A 22,059-nucleotide genomic window follows, 5' to 3' on the forward strand; every position below is an offset into this window, starting at 1 on the left:
ACTTTTGTTGTGTGTGTTTAGTGTAACATATGTTTAGTGAATCTACGGCTATTGTTAAATAATAAACAGTGAAGTTAAGGAGTTTGCAAGATTACTGTTTTTTTTTTTTAAATCTGTTCTTTTGTCTTGTGCATGTTAATAAAGTGTTTCAGTAGCTTCAAAAAAAAAAAAAAAACATTTCCTCAATCATCAATTCCAAGTTTAATGAGTATTCAGGTTTATTTGGTATAGTGGTTTGCTCAATACATATTGTTTCTAATGATGTGTGTTTTACATTGCATGCTATGCATTTAAAGGCTGTTACCTATAGCTAGAGTGATATTTTGTGATTCACACCATCTAGTCCATCTAGTGGTGTGAACCTTTAATGATGTCTTTACCACGAATGTGTTTCCTTTTTGTGTATATTTGCTTGGGGCAGACTGCATTTCGGTGAGAGGTGCAGCACATGAACTTGTAGAGCAGGTGAATTCTCAAAGTTATTTGAAATGTTACCACTCTGTCTAGTGGAACCGAAACATATTTAGACATTATATCACAATAACACAACAAGTGCCATTTGTTTTAAAGAAACATAGCGCAAGCCATTTTAAGCTAAATATTTCACCAAAAAAGTGGTTTGTCAGATTCCAAATGATAAAACAATCTCTTTTTATTATTATTATTATTATTATTATTATTATTATTTTACATATGTATGTCTGTAGATATGAAGAACTACACCTGTGGTTACTCTGCTAGGTCACAGGGACACTATATATCCGCAGCCACTAAAAATCACTGCTTAAATTTAATTTAAAAAATTACTCCAAAAAGTTAGACACATTTGGTTTGATTTTTGCTATCTATGCTGTGAAATGTATTTATGGGGACGTCGTTTCATATTCACTCTTGTTCAAACGTACATACAGCTGTCACAGTCATATTTTTACAGTTTAAATCTGTTGTATCAGCTTTTTTATGCACAGTGAGACTAAAAGTGAAGGGTGGAGGAGAGAGTGGTGGTAGGGGGCTCCTCCACAGCAGAAAACTCTCACGCTTGGGAGTGCCCAAGAGAAAGTACTGTTTCAGATGCCCCACCCAAAAAGTGATCAGAAACCTTCCCCCCACTTCCAACCCTCTACTCAAACCCTCCACACAAGCACAGCTCTGATCAACAGCTCAGGACTGAAAGAGAAGAAGGACCAGAGAAGATCCTAGAAACAAGGACTGACCGCTTACATGTGACTGTCATGGCTCCCATTTGGCTTGGACGAATGTGTTTGCTCCTGCTGCTGTGCAGGATTGTGGTGAGTGACACTGAAACAGGTGGTTTGGCATAAAATACATGTCTAGAATACACTCAATTTAGTTTCTTTCACTCATTTAACCAAATGTAATTATTACAGATAATGAAAAAAAAAAAAAAAACAAACCTTGTTATTGACACTTCACACACTTGTGCTCTTGATCACACTACCTCTTAAAACTGTTTTTCTTCACCAAAAAAAAAACTATCTCCTATTTTTTCAAAGCTTTTGCATGAGATTATGTAATGTTAACTGGATAGAAGTTTAGTCTGATCAGTTCTCAGAAGACAAGTCTATTGTGTTTATATATCCATTTCAATCTAAAGTAAGCTATTATATCATCAAATGATTGTAATAGTCACTAATTGTGAAGGCCTTTTGTTATCTTAAATACTTGCAGGGAGAGGTATCTACCACTTATCACAGTTAATATAAAAAAAACGCCTGCAGGGAGAATGGTCTCAAGTTTAAACTTGCACTCTGTCCTATAGCAGCAGATTCTTATAGACAGAAAATGTTCAGTTTACAGTAAAGAGGAAAGGTTTACAGTACATATGTGTTTGTGTACGAAAAATACGTTTATTCAAGTGTGCCATTAGGCCTACGTCTTATAGTAGGAAAGTATACTTTCAATCTATTTTGTATGTAGGCTTACTTCTCAGAAATATACTTAAAATTGCACTAAAGTATACTTGACTTATACTGACAGAAAGTCTATTTGGCCTATACATGTACTCAATCTTTTGGTCCAGATATACTTAATAGTATAATAAAGGGTTCTAAGTATACTTGGCAGTGTTTAATCTTTTGATTGAGTATAGCCTATTAAATACTTTCTCCACATTATTTTACATACTGTCTTAAACACATAAATAGTTTGAAAATATTGATTTATAAAGAAAACAGTGTTCCTAATTTTGAGTAGCTATATCTGAATTTTTGTGCAGGCGAGTCAGTCCACTGGTAGTGTACATAGGAATTGATTTCAAATCTGGGAATTTACTTTCCTCGCCATCGACTGAATTTTCCAGCTGTCCGTGTTTTCACTCTTATGTTTTCCGAGCCTGATCTAATGAAAATGCGTATAAATAGTATGAATGTGGAATCTGGTGGAATCTATATATCATAAAATTAATAAATAAATATAATAAAACTCATTTTGGCGTGCATATATGCAGTTTTTCGTGTGCATATGGTACGCACTTTATGGTCCCATCCTACCCAAGAGCATGTCATACATACACTCGTACTATTGATACGCATGTGATCGTGTTCATCAAATGTTCATCAAATGTCGAGGAAACGACCGTGAAGCTTTGGGAGAGTTTATGGACTCCATCTACTCCATCTTTGTTGTTTGAATCCCATCCGGACGTAGTCTTTGACAAAATGCAATTCTCAGCTTTTTGTTTAAAAGGTTGTTATTTTATTAAACTTACCCACATTCAAGTGTTGATAAAAAAAGCATGCATGAAGCTGAATAAAATGGTTTTTTTTTTTTTTAAATGGAAAGAGTTAAAGTACAGGTATATTTGAAGTTTTAATCAATAGGAATATAGTCGTCTTAAGTCTTAAAGTGCAAAAATAATACATAAAAACTATAAGTATGATGTTATGTTCGCTTAAAGAAATTATATTTGCTGTATACAACTACTAAACTAGTAGTTTACTGAGAGAGAATACTTCAAAGTGTGTTTTTTTTTATAAACTAAAAAAAGTACTACAGTTATTGAAAAAATAAACTACTACTAACTTGTGCACTTAAAGTTTATACTTTTAAAAAGTGGGCCAATGAGTTCCCAGCAGTATTGAAATAGTACACTTACATGATTACTACTAGTACATTGATATTAGTATACTTACTACTAAAGTATACTTCAAATATACTTGAACATTACTTAAATATACTTCATAAAATTAAATTGAAGAATATTCTTTTCGTAAGTTTATGCACGAATACTGTTGACACGTCTGTATGCTGTACTGGCAGGTCATAAATAATTCTCTAAAGCATTTACAAGCATAGTGAGAAAGTTGTTACTTTCACAGAATGTTGTTAGTGTTTACATACTCGATGCATTTGGAACAGTTTTTAAATCAACATCAACAGTTGCCAACCATAAACATAAAATGCATGTGGCTTGTGATGAAATAGCCACTAAAATGTATAAAAATAGAAATCCCAAGATCTTCACATTTGTAGGAATAATCTTTTTTTTTCTTTTAAATATCAGGCGATAATACGGATCAAATTATTAATTTTATATGTAATCATTAATGATACTGAATTTATGGTAAATGAAGTAAGCATAATGTCAGGATATTATTGTCATACATTCTTTTCTTTTTTTTCAGGCATCAAAAGCCAGAAGCAGATCTAATCGAAGAAAACGGGAGTGGATTATTCCACCAACAAGACTGACTGAGAATGTTGACTACACTAAAGAGGAATTTGTGGCAAAAGTAAGCTTATTATAGGTTCCCCCCCCCCCCTTTTTTTTTTTCCCCTGTACACAACCAAAAGATATGTTTTGCATATTGCACTGGCTGGTGCTAATGTCACTCTTTTCTTGTTTGTACTATCATATGAAAAACTTGAGATCTGGATCTACTGGTTCTCAAAGCTTTGCTTTTGTACCGGTTTCAAACTGCCCTACATGCCAATCAATATATCATCCTGAGACCCAGCAAAACAAAAGCTGAAAGAAAAAGCTTTACATGTATGTAAAGTTAAAGTTCAGGTATTTTTGTTATATTATTTTATATTTGAATACACTTAAATGATAGCTGTAGGCCTGCTTACTTTTTATGTTACATAAAAGTCAGCATGAAATGGTTTTGCGATTATTTTCTTCCCTGGCGTGGGCCTATATCCGAATGACACTACTTGAGCAAGAAAAAATATGGGGCGGGACTTGATTTTGTCAATTGGGAATTGATTGGTGGTTATGGTTTGCTATTGCTGTAATCTCCTGTGAATAGGTGTAAAGTGGCACTGCCAAAGCCACTTGAAGGCAAGCCGAAAAAAAGCATAATACTAGCTAATGCTGAGGTATGCAGAGAATAAGGCAGTGTGTTTTTTGTTCACACTGGGGCTGAGTCTAATTTTTGTGTCCTTCTCTCGCTAAATTCCCTTCGTCTTGTTCACTCGGATATATGTCATTCCTTACATTGCACATATGACCAATACTGGTGGAGTCCTTGCAATGTTTTTAAATGATACGCCCTTAGCCCTTGATCAATTGGATTTTTCACTTTTTTTAATGCATTTTACGCTTTATTTTAGGTTTATGCATCATTCAATATTGATATCTGTGCTTGGGCTGTTAAAAAAAATTATATAAACAAATATATATATATATATATATATATATATATATATATATATATATATATATATATATATATATATATATATATATATATACACACACACACACACACACACACACACACACACACACACACACACACACACACAAATGATAACAATACAATAAATTATGACTGTGTAAAAAAACAGTACGGTAGATTAAATGTCAAAATAAATCTAATATCATACACTAGATTGTGTGGGGTGGGGGTAAATTAAGCTTTGACATTGCATTGTGGTCTATGGATTTGCCTGAAGTGTAAATTTTGAGTCGCTTCTGTCAAAAATCGAGGGGTTGAAGCTCTGTCCAAATAAACTTCCCTCGTCCACCCACTTCAAAATGGTGGTAGGTCTCACCTCTCTTGAATAGGTTCTTATTTTGAAAAAGTAATTACTTCACGACAAGTATGAAAAGTATGTTTTTCATAGTAATGACTATAATTTTATATAGTTTTATATAGTATGTTTCAAGGTGTGAAATATAATTTAGATGTACTACATTCCCCATGTATTTCTCATCATGTGACACTAGTGTCAAATGTGTCGCTTCACTACCATTCATAAATACGTGTCTGTGGGATAGTAAAGTGTCTATAGCCCCATTTCCACCGAAATTACCCCAGGAACTCGGTCCATCGGTCGCATTTTTAAACTCCATTTTTGATTTGAATAGCAAACAACTCTTACAACATGCAGCGCAACAGACTTTTAGGTTTAAGTAAAATGCTGCGTAAACTCAACCAGTCAGCATGTTCAGCGCACAAGTCCCACCCCTGAAAGTTCCTGAACTTTGAAAAAGTACTACCTCTGAAGCAGGGCCATTTTGAGGGGGAAATGTTTAACAGAACTTCATTTTGACCCTAGTTCCTGTGGTCGAAACACACCAAGTACCACCAAAGTCCCTATAGTTCCTGGGGAAAGTTCCTGCAGTGCAACGCTGATTATGTATGCTCACTTAAATATAGCCAGAAAAAGTAGGTCATACGGTTACTTTTTGCCTATTCTTTTATGAGTACTATAAATTCAGACATACTTCTTTTGTCACATACTGTTTTTCGCTTACTATATAGTAGGGAAGCATGTGATTTCGATTCTGATTTGATTTCTGAAATGTGACACATTTAAATTCTCAGTATTCACTGGGATTCTTAATATTGTCTTTTTTAGATCCGGTCTGATAAAGATATTAACTGGCAGATGGTGGAATATGGACTAACAGGTCATGGTGCTGACAAGGCACCATTCAATTTGTTTGTAATCAATCCTGAGAATGGCTTTGTTAGAGTCACCGGCCTGCTGGACAGAGAAAAAATATCCCTATACAATGTGAGTGATACCACAGCTTTGGGTAATACATTTCATGAAATTATGCCTGACATAATGACTGTTCTTGAAAAAAGCACATCTTTTCTTACGTTTCTCTTCTGTATAGCTGACTGGCATAGCAAGATTTCGTAACGGATCGATAGCTGAAGAAAGCATTGAGCTGAAGATAAAAGTTGAGGACCAGAATGATAACACACCAATATTTAAATCACAAAGGGGGTCTGTGAAGGAAAGCAGCAAGATCGGTGGGTTGCATTTATTTATTACCATATTGTTTATTTCTGTTTTCCCAGTCAACTGTAGCATTTTCTCAACTTTCTTAACTACACACAGCTTGCTCTGTTCTACAGGATAAAAGGTTACAAATTTAAAAAGTTATGCTATTTTATACTTAGTTAGTATGTTAGCCTAAAATACACACACTGCTCCTATAATCTGCGATAACAACCGGCTAGATGTACTACATTGTCCCACTTATTACACAGCTACTTGTCTGAAGTAAATTAGACACGAAATATTGTCTTGAGTCTAAATATTTATTAGCTCTTACACAAAGTTTCGGTGAAGAAAAACTGCTTTAAGCCTTTATCTATTGCTGAAAAGATTTGTCTTTTACCATATATGTTGAATTTAAAATGAATGCTGAAAGGGATAGTTCACCCAAAATTGAATGGTGTATATGACATTCTGCTTTCAGACGAGTCCTGGCTAATCCAAGATCTATAATGGAAGTAGTTGTAGCATCTGTCCATCAAATACAACCCGATCACATATAAATGCATATAAAGACTTCTGAAGTGAATCGATGAGTTTGTGTAAGAAAAATATCCATATTTAAAACTTTATAAAGTAAAGTTCCAGCCTATCGCCTTCCATGGGAAAAGTGTTGAAAGTGTCTCATCGCAATTCAAAATGCGTACGCGACGTAAGCCTTTTGAACTACAGAGGCACTTTCAACACTTTTCCCATAAATTGAATACGGAATGCGATCGGCCGAAACTTTGTAAAGTTTTAAATATGGATATTTTTCTTACACAAACTCATCACTTCACTTTATTCAGAAGTCTTTATTAACCCCCTGGAGACGTGTGGAGCCCGTTATTTGATGGACAGATGCATTTTTTATGGACTTCAAAAACAGAGCTAAAACTACTGCCATTAAAAAGCCAGGACTTTTAAATATAACTCCTATTTTATTTGTCTAAAAGAAGAATGACATATACACCTAGGATAACATGAGTGTGAGTGTTGCATGGGGTAATTTTCATTTTTTGGTGAACACCTTGAAGTCTTCTTCCAATGTATCCAGTGGTGGTTAAGTGTTTCAGTCACAAGATGGCACCAGACAGTCAACGACAAGATTTTTAACTCCAACCATTGCTTGTATAATGTTTGTCAATTGGGTGTTTTTCTATGAGAGTCACTATGAGAGGGAAAAAAACCATAGACATATGAATCCATATTAAACACAACAGCTTGTGATGACACATTGATGTTTTAAGACAAAACGATCAGTTTGTGTGAGAAACCGAACAGTATTTTTCGGTTCAGGGGGAGGGGGGGGGGAGATACTCTGTGTTCGGGCAAAATTTCCGAGCCCGGAGCCCTCCCCGGACAGCACGCCAAATACGCATAATCTTTACTCTATTTAAGTGATGTAAGTGTGAACTCGTGAAAGACATCATTGTGTCGCCACGAGCTGATGTGTTTAATATGGATTCATATGTCCATGTGTTTTTTACTCTCATAGTGGCTCTCATAGAAAAACACCCCATTGACATGCATTATACGAGCAATGGTTGGAGTTAAATATCGTCATTTGTGTTCTACTAAAGAAACAAACACACACATCTTGGATACCCTGTGGGTAAGCAGATAAAAATAACATTTTCATTTTTGGGTAAACTATCCCTTTAAGTAATACCGATCAAGATAACTTGTAATATCCGGATGAGCAGTGTGTTATTCACTTTGGTAGTTGTTATCTGGGAATAACATATCCAACGTAACCAATCAGAATCAAGTATTTCACAGAGCTGTGTAATAATAACTGTTGTAGACAAGTCTCAGCGTGTTTTAACATAATCATACACCTACCTCTTTTGTAAATACTTAACGTAAATGAACATGAACATTTTCCTGTCAACCTTCTTATGAAACTACAGGAACACCTGTCATGCAGGTGTCAGCTACTGATGCGGACGAGCCAGGCACTATCAATTCCAAAATAGCATACAGTATAATAAAAGAAACACCAGCTGAATCCAAAAATATGTTCTCCATTGATAAAGAAACTGGGAAAATCTATGTGAAGGAGACAACCCTGGATCGAGAGGTAACTGATATGAAAACTGACACTACATAACATGTAAACTGCATGATCAATTAAATCCTGTGTTTGGCCAATTCTTTTTTACAGAGACACGACATATATACTTTAATAGTTCAGGGAGTTGATTTGAACGGAGCTCCATCTGGCAACACAGCAACAGGCACTGTGCAAATTCATATTTTGGACATAAATGACAATGTTCCCACTCTTGAGAAAGAACATGTAAGGCCTAAAATATACTTGCCTGCAAGCTGTGAAAGCCAAGATTCAATGGCACATACATGTTTTTGTTTATGTATGTGCTATATTATTCTGCTATTGTCTTTCCTCTGTCAGTATTCAGGCAGCGTGGATGAAGGTGTGACTGATGTGGTGGTCATGAGAATTAAAGCCCTGGACAATGATCTGGAATTCACTGATAACTGGCTGGCAGTGTTTGATATTCATAAAGGAAATGAAGATGGACTCTTCACTATTGAAACAGATCCTATAACTAATGAGGGAATTCTAAAACTTGTCAAGGTGAATGCTTTTTCTTTACTGTGGAAATAATTACCCTTTCATATTATTCTATTTGGTGAGGGGTCAATGACTTAACACTTGTCTCATTGTTCAAAAATACATTATAAATGAAATTCATACATGACTTTAATACATCTCTTCTATGATGAGAGTTTTTTAATTAATTACTTTATTATTATTGTTATTATTATTATTATTATTATTATTATTATTATTATTTTAAAACATGTCATGGTAAAACAATTATACTGATATCATAATAAAAAAGCAAAACAATACAGAATATATTATTAATTAATATAAAATAATGATCAAGGAAAATAACTATACCACGTAATTTTCAAAGTCATTAGATTGAATATTTTTTTCAAGAATTTTTGTTAAAAAAAGGTTTTCAAAACCATTTTCTTATTTTTTAAGAACTTGGCACATGCATTTTAAAGCTACACTGTGTAACTTTTTTAGTTTATTCTTAGCTAAAACACTTAGTTCTTTAAAAAATATATTTGCTTATTAATGTATATTTACTTCTTTCAAGTAATAAAGTATTCTCGTAAGTTTATAATATGCCATTGAAAATACATACGGGTGAGGGGTTTGAATGCCGGTTGCCATGTTGCTCCTCCATCTTGAAAGTACATTAGCCAAAGAGGGACATACCCATAAATTCAAGCTTCGCCTTTCGCATTTTAACACTCGATGGCACCGCGTCGAATGTGAAGAGGGGGATTGCCATGTTAATCTTGGACTAAATCAGCCACCGTAGGAGTTAAAACGGAATCAGAATTGAGAGGAACAGAATCTAATATTCACTGGATGGTCATATACCTTTACACCGCTAGATGGGGGAAAATATCACACATTGTAGCTTTAAACTAGATTTTAAAAAGATTGTTCCTTTTTTTGTCATCGATCTTGAGAAACATCTTATTCATACGCTTTTTTTTTTTCCCATGTCTTCCTGTTTGTCTGAAGCCTGTTGATTTTGAAAAGATAAAAGAATTGGACCTCAGCTTGGTTATATCAAATGTAGCTCCTTTTATAAACGGAAGTGCTTTAGAGCTGGACATTAATCTGGACAAGGGTGGGGTAGGGCCTGGAGCAGGCATTGGAGCAGGGGATGGGGTGGGAACAGGATTGGGACTGGGGTTAGGACTAGGGTTAGATGTGGGAGGAGGTGCTGGACTGGATGCTGGACTGGATGCTGGACTGGATGCGGGACTGGATGCGGGCCTTGATGCAGGAGTGGATTTGGGTGCTGGATTGGGTGTAGATGCTGGACTGGATGCTGGATTGGATCTGGGTGCTGGAGTGGATGCAGGTGGTAATATTGGACTTCAGCCTGATGGCAAGCCTGGAGCAAAACCTGGCCTTTCGTCTGGTGTCAAGCCTGGCTCTAAACCAGGAACAAAACCTGGCACTAAACCTTCTGGCAAACCTAATAAAAAACCAGCTGGGAAAGGCTACCCAGTTAAGATCAGTGTAAACAACCTACCCGATGGCCCTGGCTTTTCACCTCCTTTAAAAGATTTCCCAGTGTCAGAAGACCCCGATAAAGATTTCCCAATAGTGCTGGGCACCTTTGCTGCTTTGGATGGTGATACTGGAAAACCAGCTGAAAATGTGAGGTGAGCATTGGTACCAGTGTCACCTTTTCAAACTAATGAATGGTATTATATTATGAATACAGCTACAGCAAGTTGTTATATCAAAATTAAACTAAAGGCACAATCTGTAATTTTCACCGCTAGAGGTTACTTATTCAAAACACAGGCTAGCTTGGTGACGCCTTGATTTTACGGAATCATTGGATTTGTTGTCGGTAAAGAAGAATCCGACAGGACTTGGGCAGAAGTCATATTCATGGCTGAGCTAATGTATTAAAGATATATTAATATTACTTTAGTATGAAAGCAGGGTGGGGCTGAAAGCCGTTGGAGCGGAATAAGGCTGCTGGAGCGATTGCTAATGAGAGACAAGCGAGACACGGCTCGAGAGCAGTGGGGCTTTTATTATGCTGCAGACGACCTCTTCCGCTTCTTCCACTCATGCATGTAACGCAGCGCTGTTTTATCATATTAGATAAATCTGAGTGTGTTGAAAGTTATTGTAACAAGGTTCTTTGATGAAAGGAAGGAGGCGGGAACCGGCGAACGTTCAAAAAACTTTAATTAAATAAATAAACAAAAGGAAAGTAACGTGGGCAGCCCCTCACGGACAACTGCCCGCACACACACAACAGAACGTAAACAAAACATAACATTGCGCTGCCTTCGCTCCTCCTTTTATGCTCCCGTCACTCGGCCGCGAGACGAGACCGGTGTGGCGCGCAGCTGGCACTCATTAGCACTCGTCACCGGCCCGTTCTCACGGTCCCTCGCCCCACTGCTTGCCACAGTTATGTTATAGTGCTCCGGCTACTATGAGACACTTTCTGCTCACTGCAGTAAACTAGATCATTATTAGGCATGGTCAAACATAGTACTCGCAGTTAATCAAGACAACAAGATTTAAACAATAAGACTGTGTTGAGTTACATAGCAATGATTCGTTTTCTGTCAATGGGTGCGTTTACATGCACGTTCTTAAGCCGATTATGCCCAATAAGCCGACAATGAGCATGGTCATGTAAACGCCGTAACCCGTTTTCTTTTATCGGAGTAAGATCATAAACGGCGTAAGCATATACTCAGGACAGGTCGTTTTTTGCCTGATTTCACGCTGCATGTAAACGCATTAACCTGCTTTCTGTCGGCTTATTGAAGTGCGTATATGTGATAGGTGACAAAAAGGCAAACTCAGCAGATTTAAACGCATCCAGACAGAGCGAGCTAGCGTTTTGCATGAAATAAGGACATATATCACAAACGCACACTCTTTTTTAAGACCCAGAAAATTGTAAAGATGTGTTCTCATCTCATGCAGCAGAAGAAGAAGAGGTTCAGTCAAAACACGGCATCTGGAACTGCATGAGGGATAATATGAGCTGTAAATCACGGTGCATGCTTTATTTAACATCACAACTGACATTTGATATGGACATTATTATTTTTGACGTCACAACAAGGAAATATCCCGGTTTATTTATAAAGTCATGTAAACGCGGTTTACTTGCATTGTCAGAATACTGGTTTGCATGTAAACGGGGAAAATTGGGATAATGTAAGTGCAAGAGTCAGAAAACGTCTCGGTTACGTATGTAACCCTAGTTCCCTGAGGGAACGAGACGCTGCGTCGAAACGCTGTGAGAACGCCTCTGTTCAAATGCGTCGTGAAGCGCCTGTAGAACCATTCCATCGGAAAAAAGATCGATCGTCGGCGTGATGACGTCATCGACCGGAAGCTATAAAACGTCCGTGAAAACAAACAGGAACTAACTTCTGATAAGCCTGAAGTAAGTGATCACGGACACGCCGGGAGTATGGCAAAGCGACGCAGCGTCTCGTTCCCTCAGGGAACTAGGGTTACATACGTAACCGAGACGTTCCCTTTCGGGGAACTCGAGCTGCGTCGAAACGCTGTGAGAACGCTTATACCCACATCGCCATAGGACCAAGTGTCTCGTATGTGTGAAGCCGAAGCGCACATGGTTACGAGAGTACCTGTGCCCCTACAGTAGATGCCAGGTCTAGTTCGTAGAACCTGACAAAGGTAGAAGGAGACGACCAACCGGCCGCATTACAGATATCATGGAGGGAAGCCCCCGACAAAAGTGCTTTAGAAGCAGCCATACCCCTGGTTGAGTGCGCCCGGACAGCCAGTGGAGACGGCTGCCCGGTAGCTTCATAAGCAAGTGAGATGGCCTCGACCACCCACTTGCTCATCCTCTGCTTGGACACTGGGGCCCCCTTCTTAGGGGGTCCAAAGCAAACAAACAATTGTTCAGTTTTTCTCCACAGGGCAGCTCTGTGGACATAAGTATCCAGTGCCCTCACAGGACACAGCAGATTTAATCTTTCCTGGTCTGACGTCATAAATGGAGGAGGACAGAAGGCTTGTAGAGTGATGGGGCCCCGTGGGCTCGTAGGAACCTTGGGGAATAACCCGGCCTGGGATGCAGAAATGCTTTCACCATCCCTGGCGCAAACTCTAGACATGAGGGCTCTACCGACAGAGACTGAATATCTCCTATCCTTTTAAGAGACGAAATGGCCAAAAGGAAGATGGTTTTTAGAGTGAGGAACTTATCCGAAACCTCCTCCAGAGGTTCGAACGGAGGTCCGGACAAGCCCCTCAAAACAATGGCCAAGTCCCATGCCGGGACCCTCGAGTGCATAACTGGCCTCAACCTTAATGTGCCACGAAGGAAGCGTGTAATTAGAGGGTGTCTTCCCAAAGACACTCCACTGCAAGGGACGTGGACAGCACCCAAGGCCGCCACGTACACCTTAAGTGTGGAGGGGGTCAACCCTGCAGAGAACCTCTCCTGCAGGAACTCCAGCACTGTACCAACCGGGCAGTTAACTGGATCCCACTGGCGTTCTCTGCACCATGCTGAGAAAAGTCTCCATTTCAAAGCGTACAGCTTCCTCGTGGACGGAGCTCTGGAGTGTAGGATGGTCTCTACGACCTCGGCCGAGAGACCCTCCTCTATGAGCCTGGCCCCCTCAGAGGCCAGGCCCACAGTTTCCACATCTCTGGGCGTGGGTGCAGGAATCTCCCGCCCGCCTGAGAGAGTAGATCCCTCCTGGTCGGAATCTCCATCGGAGAGCCTTCCAGGAGAGATATCAGGTCCGCAAACCACACTCGGGTCGGCCAGTTCGGAGCCACTAGAAGTACCTGGGCCCCGTCCCGGCGTACCCTCTCCAGAACTCCTGGAAGCAGGACAATCGGGGGGAAGGCGTACAGAGGCAGCCTCGGCCACTCCTGTACCATGGCATCCAGCCCCAGCGGGGCCGGATGGGTCAGAGAAAACCACTGCGGGCAGTGAGAATTCTCCGCCGAAGCGAACAGGTCTATCTCTGCCTTCCCATAAACCTTCCAAAGGAGCTCCACCACCTCTGGATGGAGTCTCCATTCCCCGGGCCTCGGCCCCTGTCTCGACAGGCTGTCTGCTTCCTGATTCAGGGCCCCCGGGATATATACTGCCCTGACTGACAGCAATTTCCCTTGGGCCCACAGGAGGATCCGATGTGCCAATTTGTCCAACGGACGAGACTTCAGACCCCCCTGGTGGTTTATGTAGGCCACCACGGACGTGTTGTCTGTTCTGACTAGTACATGGTGGCCCCTGAGGTCGGGCAGGAACTGTTTCAATGCCAGAAACACCGCGAGCATCTCTAGCCGATTTATGTGCCAGTGCCGCTGATGCTCCTGCCATAGACCCTGGGACGAGCGACCACTCATGGTCGCCCCCCAGCCCGTGAGAGAGGCGTCTGTCGTTAGCGTTACGCGACGAACAAGAGCCCCCAACACGGGACCCTGAGATAAAAACCCCGGGTTTTTCCACATGACCAGAGCACGTAGGCATCGCCGCGTGACTTTGATCGTGCGGAGCGGATTTCCCCTCGGGGAGAACCCTTTTGTCTTGAGCCACCACTGCAGTGGCCTCATGTACAGTAGGCCAAAAGGTATCACGTTGGACGCTGCTGCCATGAGACCTAACAGTTTCTGGAACTGTTTCACAGTGACGGCTTGGCCTAGCTTCTGTTCTTTGGCGGCTGCCAGGATCGATGCTATGCGTGTTGGCGATAATTGCGCCCGCATAATTACCGAGTCCCAGTTCACACCCAGAAAAGTGGTTCTCTGAGCCGGAGAAAGCACACTCTTCTTGGCGTTCAGCCTCAACCCCAGCTTCGACATATGGGCGAGAACAGCATCTCGATGCTGAACCGCCATCTGCTCTGTATTCGCTAGAATCAGCCAGTCGTCGATATAGTTCAATATGCGGATGCCCTGTAGACGCAGCGGCGCCAGAGCTGCATCCACACACTTGGTGAACGTGCGGGGTGACAGTGCTAGACCGAAGGGAAGTACACGATATTGGTATGCCTCTCCCCCGAAGGCAAACCTCAGGAACTTCCTGTGATGTGGAAAGATGGAGACATGAAAATACGCATCTTTGAGGTCTATGGTGACAAACCAATCCTCCGATTTGACCTGCGCTACAATCTGTCTGAGTGTAAGCATCTTGAATTTGAGCTTGGCCACCGAGCGATTCAATAGCCGCAGATCTAATATCGGGCGTAAGCCCCCATCCTTCTTCGGCACGATGAAGTAACGGCTGTAAAAGCCAGACTCCCTGCTGGGAGGGGGAACCCTCTCTATAGCCCCTTTTTGCAGGAGTGTCTCTACTTCCTGTGCCATTACCAGAGCCTGCTCCGGGCCCACCTCTGTAGGCAGGACACCGGAGAAAGGAGGTGGACGACTTCCGAATTGAATGGCGTACCCCCTTTCTATTATCTGCAGGACCCAACGAGATATATTTGGTAGACGTTTCCACTCGTCTAGAAAATCTACTAAGGGAACCAGCCTCTCGAGGCTGGCCTCTGGTGTATTTTGAGCAACAAGCACAGTGCCCTGAAGCGGCGGACCGGCAGGGAACAACTGACTTGACTGCTCGGGGACCCCCCGAAGGGGGTGCGGACCACCCTCGGGTGGCCCGCGGAGACCGACTGCGCCCCGGCATTGCGGCAGGGTTGGCAGCGCGGCCCCCCGAGGGTGCCGTAGGGAAACGGGTACCGTAGGCAGGGGTAAGCACCGTTTCCCTACGGGGGGAACCACCCTCAGCGTCCTGACGCTTCTGGCGTCAGGAACGCTTCGACGAGGCCTTCTTGGCGATCAGGACTGTCCGCAGATCAGCCCTGCCCCTCGAAGGCCTCGTCTGAGAGCGCCGCCCCTCGTCCCCACGCTGAGGGGGAGCTCGGGCAGCGACGCTCTGTTTCTGCTGAGCCCTGTAGGAGGAGCTCGTACTCGGCTTGGGCTGCTTGGTGGTATCAGCAGCAGCCCCAGGGACCTGGACCCGGAGAGGGAGGAACTGCTTGAGCGCCGCAGCTTGCTTTTTCGACTCCTGGAACCTCTCGGTGACAGTGTGAACTGCGTCACCGAAGAGGCCTCCAGGAGAAAGCGGCGCATCGAGCAGAAAGGCTTTCTCCCTCTCCTTGATGTCTGTGGGGTTTAGCCATAGATGCCTCTCCGTAGCCACCAATGCTGCCATGGAGCGGCCAACACATCTGGCCGTCTCCTTGGTGGCCCGGAGAGCTAGATCGGCTGACGATCTTAATTCAGCGATAATATCACCCCCCACAGCATCACTACCGTCCAAATCCCTCAGCAGGTCAGCCTGGTATGCCTGCACGATAGCCATCGTGTGCAGGCATGCAGCCGCTTGACCCGCCGCCGAGTACGCTTTACCCACCATAGCCGACGTTGTTTTTAGAGGTCTGGTGGGTAAAGTCGGGGCCTTCAGGGACGATGCCGAGGAAGGCGAGAGATGGCTCGCAAGCGTCTCTTCAACCTTTGGCATCGCCCCATAACCATACTGTCTCAGCCCGCAAATGTTGCTGTAGACCGAAGTCTGCGGGCTGAAGACACGATATGAAGCCGGTCTCTTCCACGATCTTGCCACCTCGGTGTGCAAATCGTGGAAGAACGGCAGGCCCCGTCGCTGAGGTTCTGAGGCGCGAGACGGCAGGAAGCGTTCGTCTAGCTTACTATGACGTTTTCTTCCTGCCTCAGATCTTTCAGTGGGCCAGTCGATGTTTAACCTGGCCACTGCTCGCGTCAAAACCTCAACTAGCTCCTCACTAGCAGGGGACTGAAGTGGCGAATCTTCAGTATCGATACTTTCAACGTCCACCTCCTCAGAGCTGGACAGATGAAGTACCGGCGGCTCTCTCGGGGGGGAAGAAACCGCCATGCGTGCTTCCATGCCCCGAGAAGAACCGCTGGATGGAGCAGGTGAGGGCAGAGATAAGGCAGCGCCCGTCTCTAACCCCTCTGCAACATCCAATTGTGATCCCCACGACTGCAGCCTCCGCTCCGCCTCGGCGGCAGCGGGACCAGAGCCGCGGGGAACACGAGCCGAGGCACCCTCCTCGAAGAGTGCCCGGCGGGAGCGCAGCGTTCTCAGTGGCATACGCTCACAGTGCTCGCAAGCAGCCCCCTCGAGGGCTGCCTGGGCATGCTGCGCTCCCAAGCATGCAACACAGAGAAGATGTGTGTCCCCGCCCGTGATGTAGCGTGGGCAGGGAGGAACACACTTTCTGAAATTGCTGCTTTCACTCGCCATTCTATCTATCTTATTTTCTCTTTTTTCTGTTAATATATTGAATATTTAACAAAAAGGGCGGAAAATCTCTGCTTTCTAGTATAATAGACAGACAAAAACACCAAATAGACAGACAGGTTCACACAGATCGCTTGCTGAAGGCTCAGAAGCTAGTTCCTGTTTGTTTTCACGGACGTTTTATAGCTTCCGGTCGATGACGTCATCACGCCGACGATCGATCTTTTTTCCGATGGAATGGTTCTACAGGCGCTTCACGACGCATTTGAACAGAGGCGTTCTCACAGCGTTTCGACGCAGCTCGAGTTCCCCGAAAGGGAAATATATCTAACACTGTTCGAGTGATTTTTTGGATATTTTAATCCAAAAATCTTACATATTGTGCCTTTCAATGATTAATATTATTTTCAATATGGAATCATCTTCAATGATTATATTTGTAAATAATGATGGATATTACGGATTTCTATCATTGTCATTACTAAAGCATATTATCAAATTCAGTAATATTGTTAATATGGGAGCCTGATATTATTAGATCGACTTTCTTCATGTCATTGTTTTTATCATTAATTGAATGCCCAGGTATGCTAAAGGTCTTGATCCTGATAACTGGTTAACCATTGATGAGGAAACTGCTGAGATTAAACTGACAAAGGTTCCTGATCGAGAATCAAAGTTTTTGGTCAATGGAACCTACTTCGCAAAGATTATCTGCATGACTCAAGGCAAGCATATATTTCATTGCTTTTCCAAGTTGCCTACTGAGAATGTGATGAATTTGAACTCCAACCTTGTCAGAAAGCCATATATTTGCAGAGAGAACCTGTTAAACTACTTTCGAAAGTCTTTTGGAAGTGTTCAGACTGTAAGTCCAAAATGGGTAGTTTTGTAATACAGAAGACTGTTAAATGGGTATTTTTCTTTCAAAAATTTTAGATATGCCAGCAAAGACAGCTACTGGGACAATAGCATTAAAGGTGGAGGACTCAAATGACCACTGCCCCACATTGACCAGCACCTATCATCAAACTTGTGATAATGACAAAGTGATAAATGTCACGGCTGTCGATGAGGACGCTGATCCAAACGGCGCACCTTACCAGTTTGTCCTGATAGAGGAGGAGAGTATGGGAAAATGGGAGATGGTGCCGATAAACGGTAAGACAAAACAGGTTTATTAGATGGACAAATTCAAATGCCGTTTATATGAGTTGCCAGAGTGTGTTTCTCTCTTATTTTAGGAACAACTGTGAGCTTTCATGCACAGGAGGCTTTGTGGCGAGGTATCTATGAGCTGACTGTGAAGATCTCTGACGCTCAGGGTCTGTCCTGTCCAGACAACCAAAAGTTTGAGGTAGAAGTGTGCACCTGTGAGAAAACAGGTTCATGTGGGCCAAGGCTAGCCGCACAACGTGGCATCCCATTTAAAATAGGAGCACCAGCCATTGGCTTGTTCTTCAGTGGCGTAGCTTTGCTCCTGCGTGAGTTATCCGTGTGCACAACACATTTGCACAACTTGTCATCCTTATGGAGCTCCTAATACAAACTCTGTTGCTTGCATTTTCAGTGGTACCCTTCCTACTGATCTTTTGTCAGTGTGGGAACGTGAGCGAGTTCACAGATTTGCCTTTTGATGTTAAAGAATATCTTATTTCATATAACACTGAAGGCATAGGGGAGGACAAGGTAAGAAAAAGTGATTTACTCAGATGCTATTTAAAAATTAGTTTGAGTTTGTATAACTTTACAACATCTGGACATGATTTTGTATAGGAGGTTCCTCTTCTCAGCAGTCCTGTTGCTATAAAGAACCAAACACAACTGATCCAGGATATAAAGGTTTCCAACAATGTATCCTCAATGCCTATTCAAGCTATGGTTGCTAAGGACAGCAGAATGTTCAGCCAGGAAATAAACGAAGGGTTAACAGAAACTGACAGCAGGTTTTGGTACCGGCAAAGCAGCCTTTCAACGGCCAACCAGCGCAACAGTGCTCTCTACTCTGCATCATTTGTGCATGAAAACCAGGACATTTATCAGGATATGGCAGTGGGAGATGAATTCCTGAATGCATACTTCTCTCAGGTATCTATTTTTTCAAGCATCTTAATCATATTTAAATTAATTTAATAGCAGTTGTGATCATGATTTCTCTGCATAGTTTTTGTAGGACTATTTAACCCTAAATAAGGGTTGAAATTTTGAAGAATACCATGGTAAATCTTTTCAATATAAGAAAAGTGAATTGCATGTCAAGCTTCAAAATGCAAAATCATACATCATAAAAATATATCATAAAAAGGGTCCAAGTGACTACATTCCATGTCTTCTCATTCAATGAACATCTTTACATACATCCTTTTTATGAATGAAGTAGCAATGTCCAGTTCATTCAAACCATTTTCAATGAATCAGTTGATCTAGTTGACCAGTCAAGCCAGTCTGAATGATTCATTCTCAGTTGGTTCTACAAGTAGACTCACTGATTCACTGATTTATTGGCAGCATTTAGTTATCTTTAAATGACACACTATATTGCAAAAAGTATTGGATCACCTTCAAATCATTGAATTCAGGTGTTCCAAACACTTCCATGACTATGTGTAAAAAATCAAGCACCTAGGCATCCAGACTGGTTCTACAAACATTTGTGAAAGAATGAGTGGCTCTCAGAAGCACAGTTAATTCAAGTTTGGTACTATTATAGGTTGCCACCTATGCAATAAGTCCATTCATGAAATTTCCAACTACTAAAAATTATACGGTCAACTAATAGTTATATTATAATAAAGTGGTAGCAATTGGGAACAATAGTTATGAAGTGGTAGGCCATGTAAAATCACAGAGTGGGGTCAGTGCATGCTGAGGCACAGTACACAGATGTCTGCAAATTTCTGCAGAGTCAATAACTTTCTTCAGATTAGCTCAAGAACAGTGCATAGAGAGCTTTATGGAGTAGGTTTCCATGGCAGAGCATCTGCATCCAAGCCTTACACCACCAAATGCAATGCAAAGTGTTGGATGCAGTAGTGTAAAGCACGTCACCACTGGACTCTAGAGCGTTGGAGACATGTTCTTTGGAGTGACAAATCACACTTCTCTGTCTGGCAATCCAATTGACAATTCTGGATTTGACGGATGCCAGGAGAATTGTACTTGCCAGACTTCATAGTGCTAAGTGTATTGTTTGGTGGAGGAGGGATGTCCAGGTGTGTGTGGTTGTTTTTCAGGGGTTGGGTTTGGCCCCTAAATTCCAGTCAAAGGAACTCTTAATGCTTGCATACCAAGACATTTTGGACAATTTTATGTACAGAGTATAACCTTTGGGATCAATTAGAGCGGAGACTGCGAGCCAGGCCTTCTCGTTTAACATCAGCGCCTGACCTCACAAATTCGCTTCTAGAAGAATGGTCAGAAATTCCCATAAACACACTCCTAAACCTTGTGGAAAGCCAAGTGTGGGCCAACTGCATATTAAACCAAATTAAGATTAAGAAAGGGATGTCATGTGCATGTAAAGGCAGGTGTCCCAAAACTTTTGGCAATATAGTGTGTTCATCACACAGATCTGTCACATGAGTTGAATATAAATAATTATTGTGACTCTTTTATAGCACTTTTGCAAACTTCTTGTAGTTTGACAGCACCATGCCCAAGATATTCTTCTTTGCAGGATTTTCAGGAAATCACTTTTTGTAGTATATTTAAATAAGTTGGCAACATTTTATTTTAGGGTTCAATTCTTAGTATTAACTAGTTGCTTGTCATCATGCATATTACTAAGGTATTGGCTGTTTATTCGTATGTATAAAGCACATATTAATGCATTATTCTACATTTCTTAATCCTACCCAATACATTAATTTAAATGCTTCAAGAAAAATTTACTAATTGCAGTAAATTTGGAGTTTAGGCAAAAGAGTAGTGTTTAATACATCAAATAATAAATATGTATTACTCAAGTGTTACCAAAACATTATACAGCTTTGGGATGACATAAGTGTAAATAAATGATAGCATTTTTTATTTTTTATTTGATTCTTTATTGCAGAAAGCAAACTCTGCTGCAGCAAGTCATCCCCTGACAGACAGTTATCAGGAGTATGAGTACGAGGGTCAAGGCTCCCCTGCTGGCTCTGTTGGCTGTTGCAGCCTCCTTGAGTCTGACAATGACCTGGAGTTCCTTAACAACCTGGGTTCAAAGTTCCTTATCTTAGCGGACATATGCCAACCTCCAAAGCCTTGCTTACCCCCTCCCAAAACTGAGCAAGCAGTCAAATCGATTGAAACCAGCTACAAAACTGAGAGCTCTGTCAGCACTAGCACCGTCCAGGTTATCAACAAGACTCCACTTCCACAACAAATACAACAAAGCTCCGTTACCAAAGTTGAGACGGTTAATAAATCAGCCACGCTTCCAAGCGCCAAAGCAAACCAGACACTATTCGTGCAACAGCAGCCTGTATTCTACCTGGTGGAGCAGCCAATGCCAAACACAGTTTTCGTTGAGAGTCCCACTCAGGGTCTTTATGTAATAGATGGCAACCCTGGGACGGAAGGTTTGATACTCCAAGGCAGAAACATTTCACAGACGACTCTGAGCCGAGGACAGCAGGCAACGTATGTCATAAATGGAGCCCCTGTAGCTGCTCATCAGCCGATTCAGATGCAAATGGAAGTACATAAACAGGAAGAAGTGCTGGGTTTTAGCCCCATCTCATCACCCACTGGAGCATCTGGAGGTGTACTGCTAATGCAGACGCATTTTCATGAGAAAGCAGGGAAACCACCATTGTTGCATGCTGATATTCCAGCTCTGGCCAAAAAAAGTAAAAATAAAACACCATCTGAGCAACTAGGTACTAAAGTAGTGAAAGATACTGCATCATCTAAATAGATACTATAAGATCCAGTAAGACAAGCTTCTATGACAGAGTCCAAAATGAGCCACATTCAAGAAAAAGAGTCAAGTTGGGACTAGATAGAT

At 41.7% G+C, this 22,059-nt stretch overlaps 1 protein-coding gene across 1 annotated transcript; it reads left to right on the top strand.

The window, feature by feature from the left end:
• The first annotated feature begins 1,194 nt into the window (after positions 1–1,194).
• On the top strand, positions 1,195–22,042 carry si:ch73-74h11.1 (desmoglein-2.1). Its single transcript, XM_067418513.1, has 14 exons — positions 1,195–1,289; positions 3,645–3,752; positions 5,830–5,988; positions 6,095–6,233; positions 8,154–8,323; positions 8,408–8,542; positions 8,657–8,842; positions 9,818–10,470; positions 17,655–17,797; positions 18,009–18,230; positions 18,314–18,553; positions 18,640–18,758; positions 18,846–19,157; positions 21,124–22,042. The coding sequence occupies exons 1-14, from the start codon at positions 1,233–1,235 to the stop codon at positions 21,967–21,969; spliced, it is 3,489 nt and encodes a 1,162-aa protein (XP_067274614.1). The 5' UTR covers positions 1,195–1,232; the 3' UTR covers positions 21,970–22,042.
• The last annotated feature ends 17 nt before the right edge of the window (positions 22,043–22,059 follow it).

The sequence above is a fragment of the Pseudorasbora parva genome, chromosome 15, assembly GCF_024679245.1.
Source record: "Pseudorasbora parva isolate DD20220531a chromosome 15, ASM2467924v1, whole genome shotgun sequence".
Lineage (NCBI taxonomy): Eukaryota > Metazoa > Chordata > Actinopteri > Cypriniformes > Gobionidae > Pseudorasbora > Pseudorasbora parva.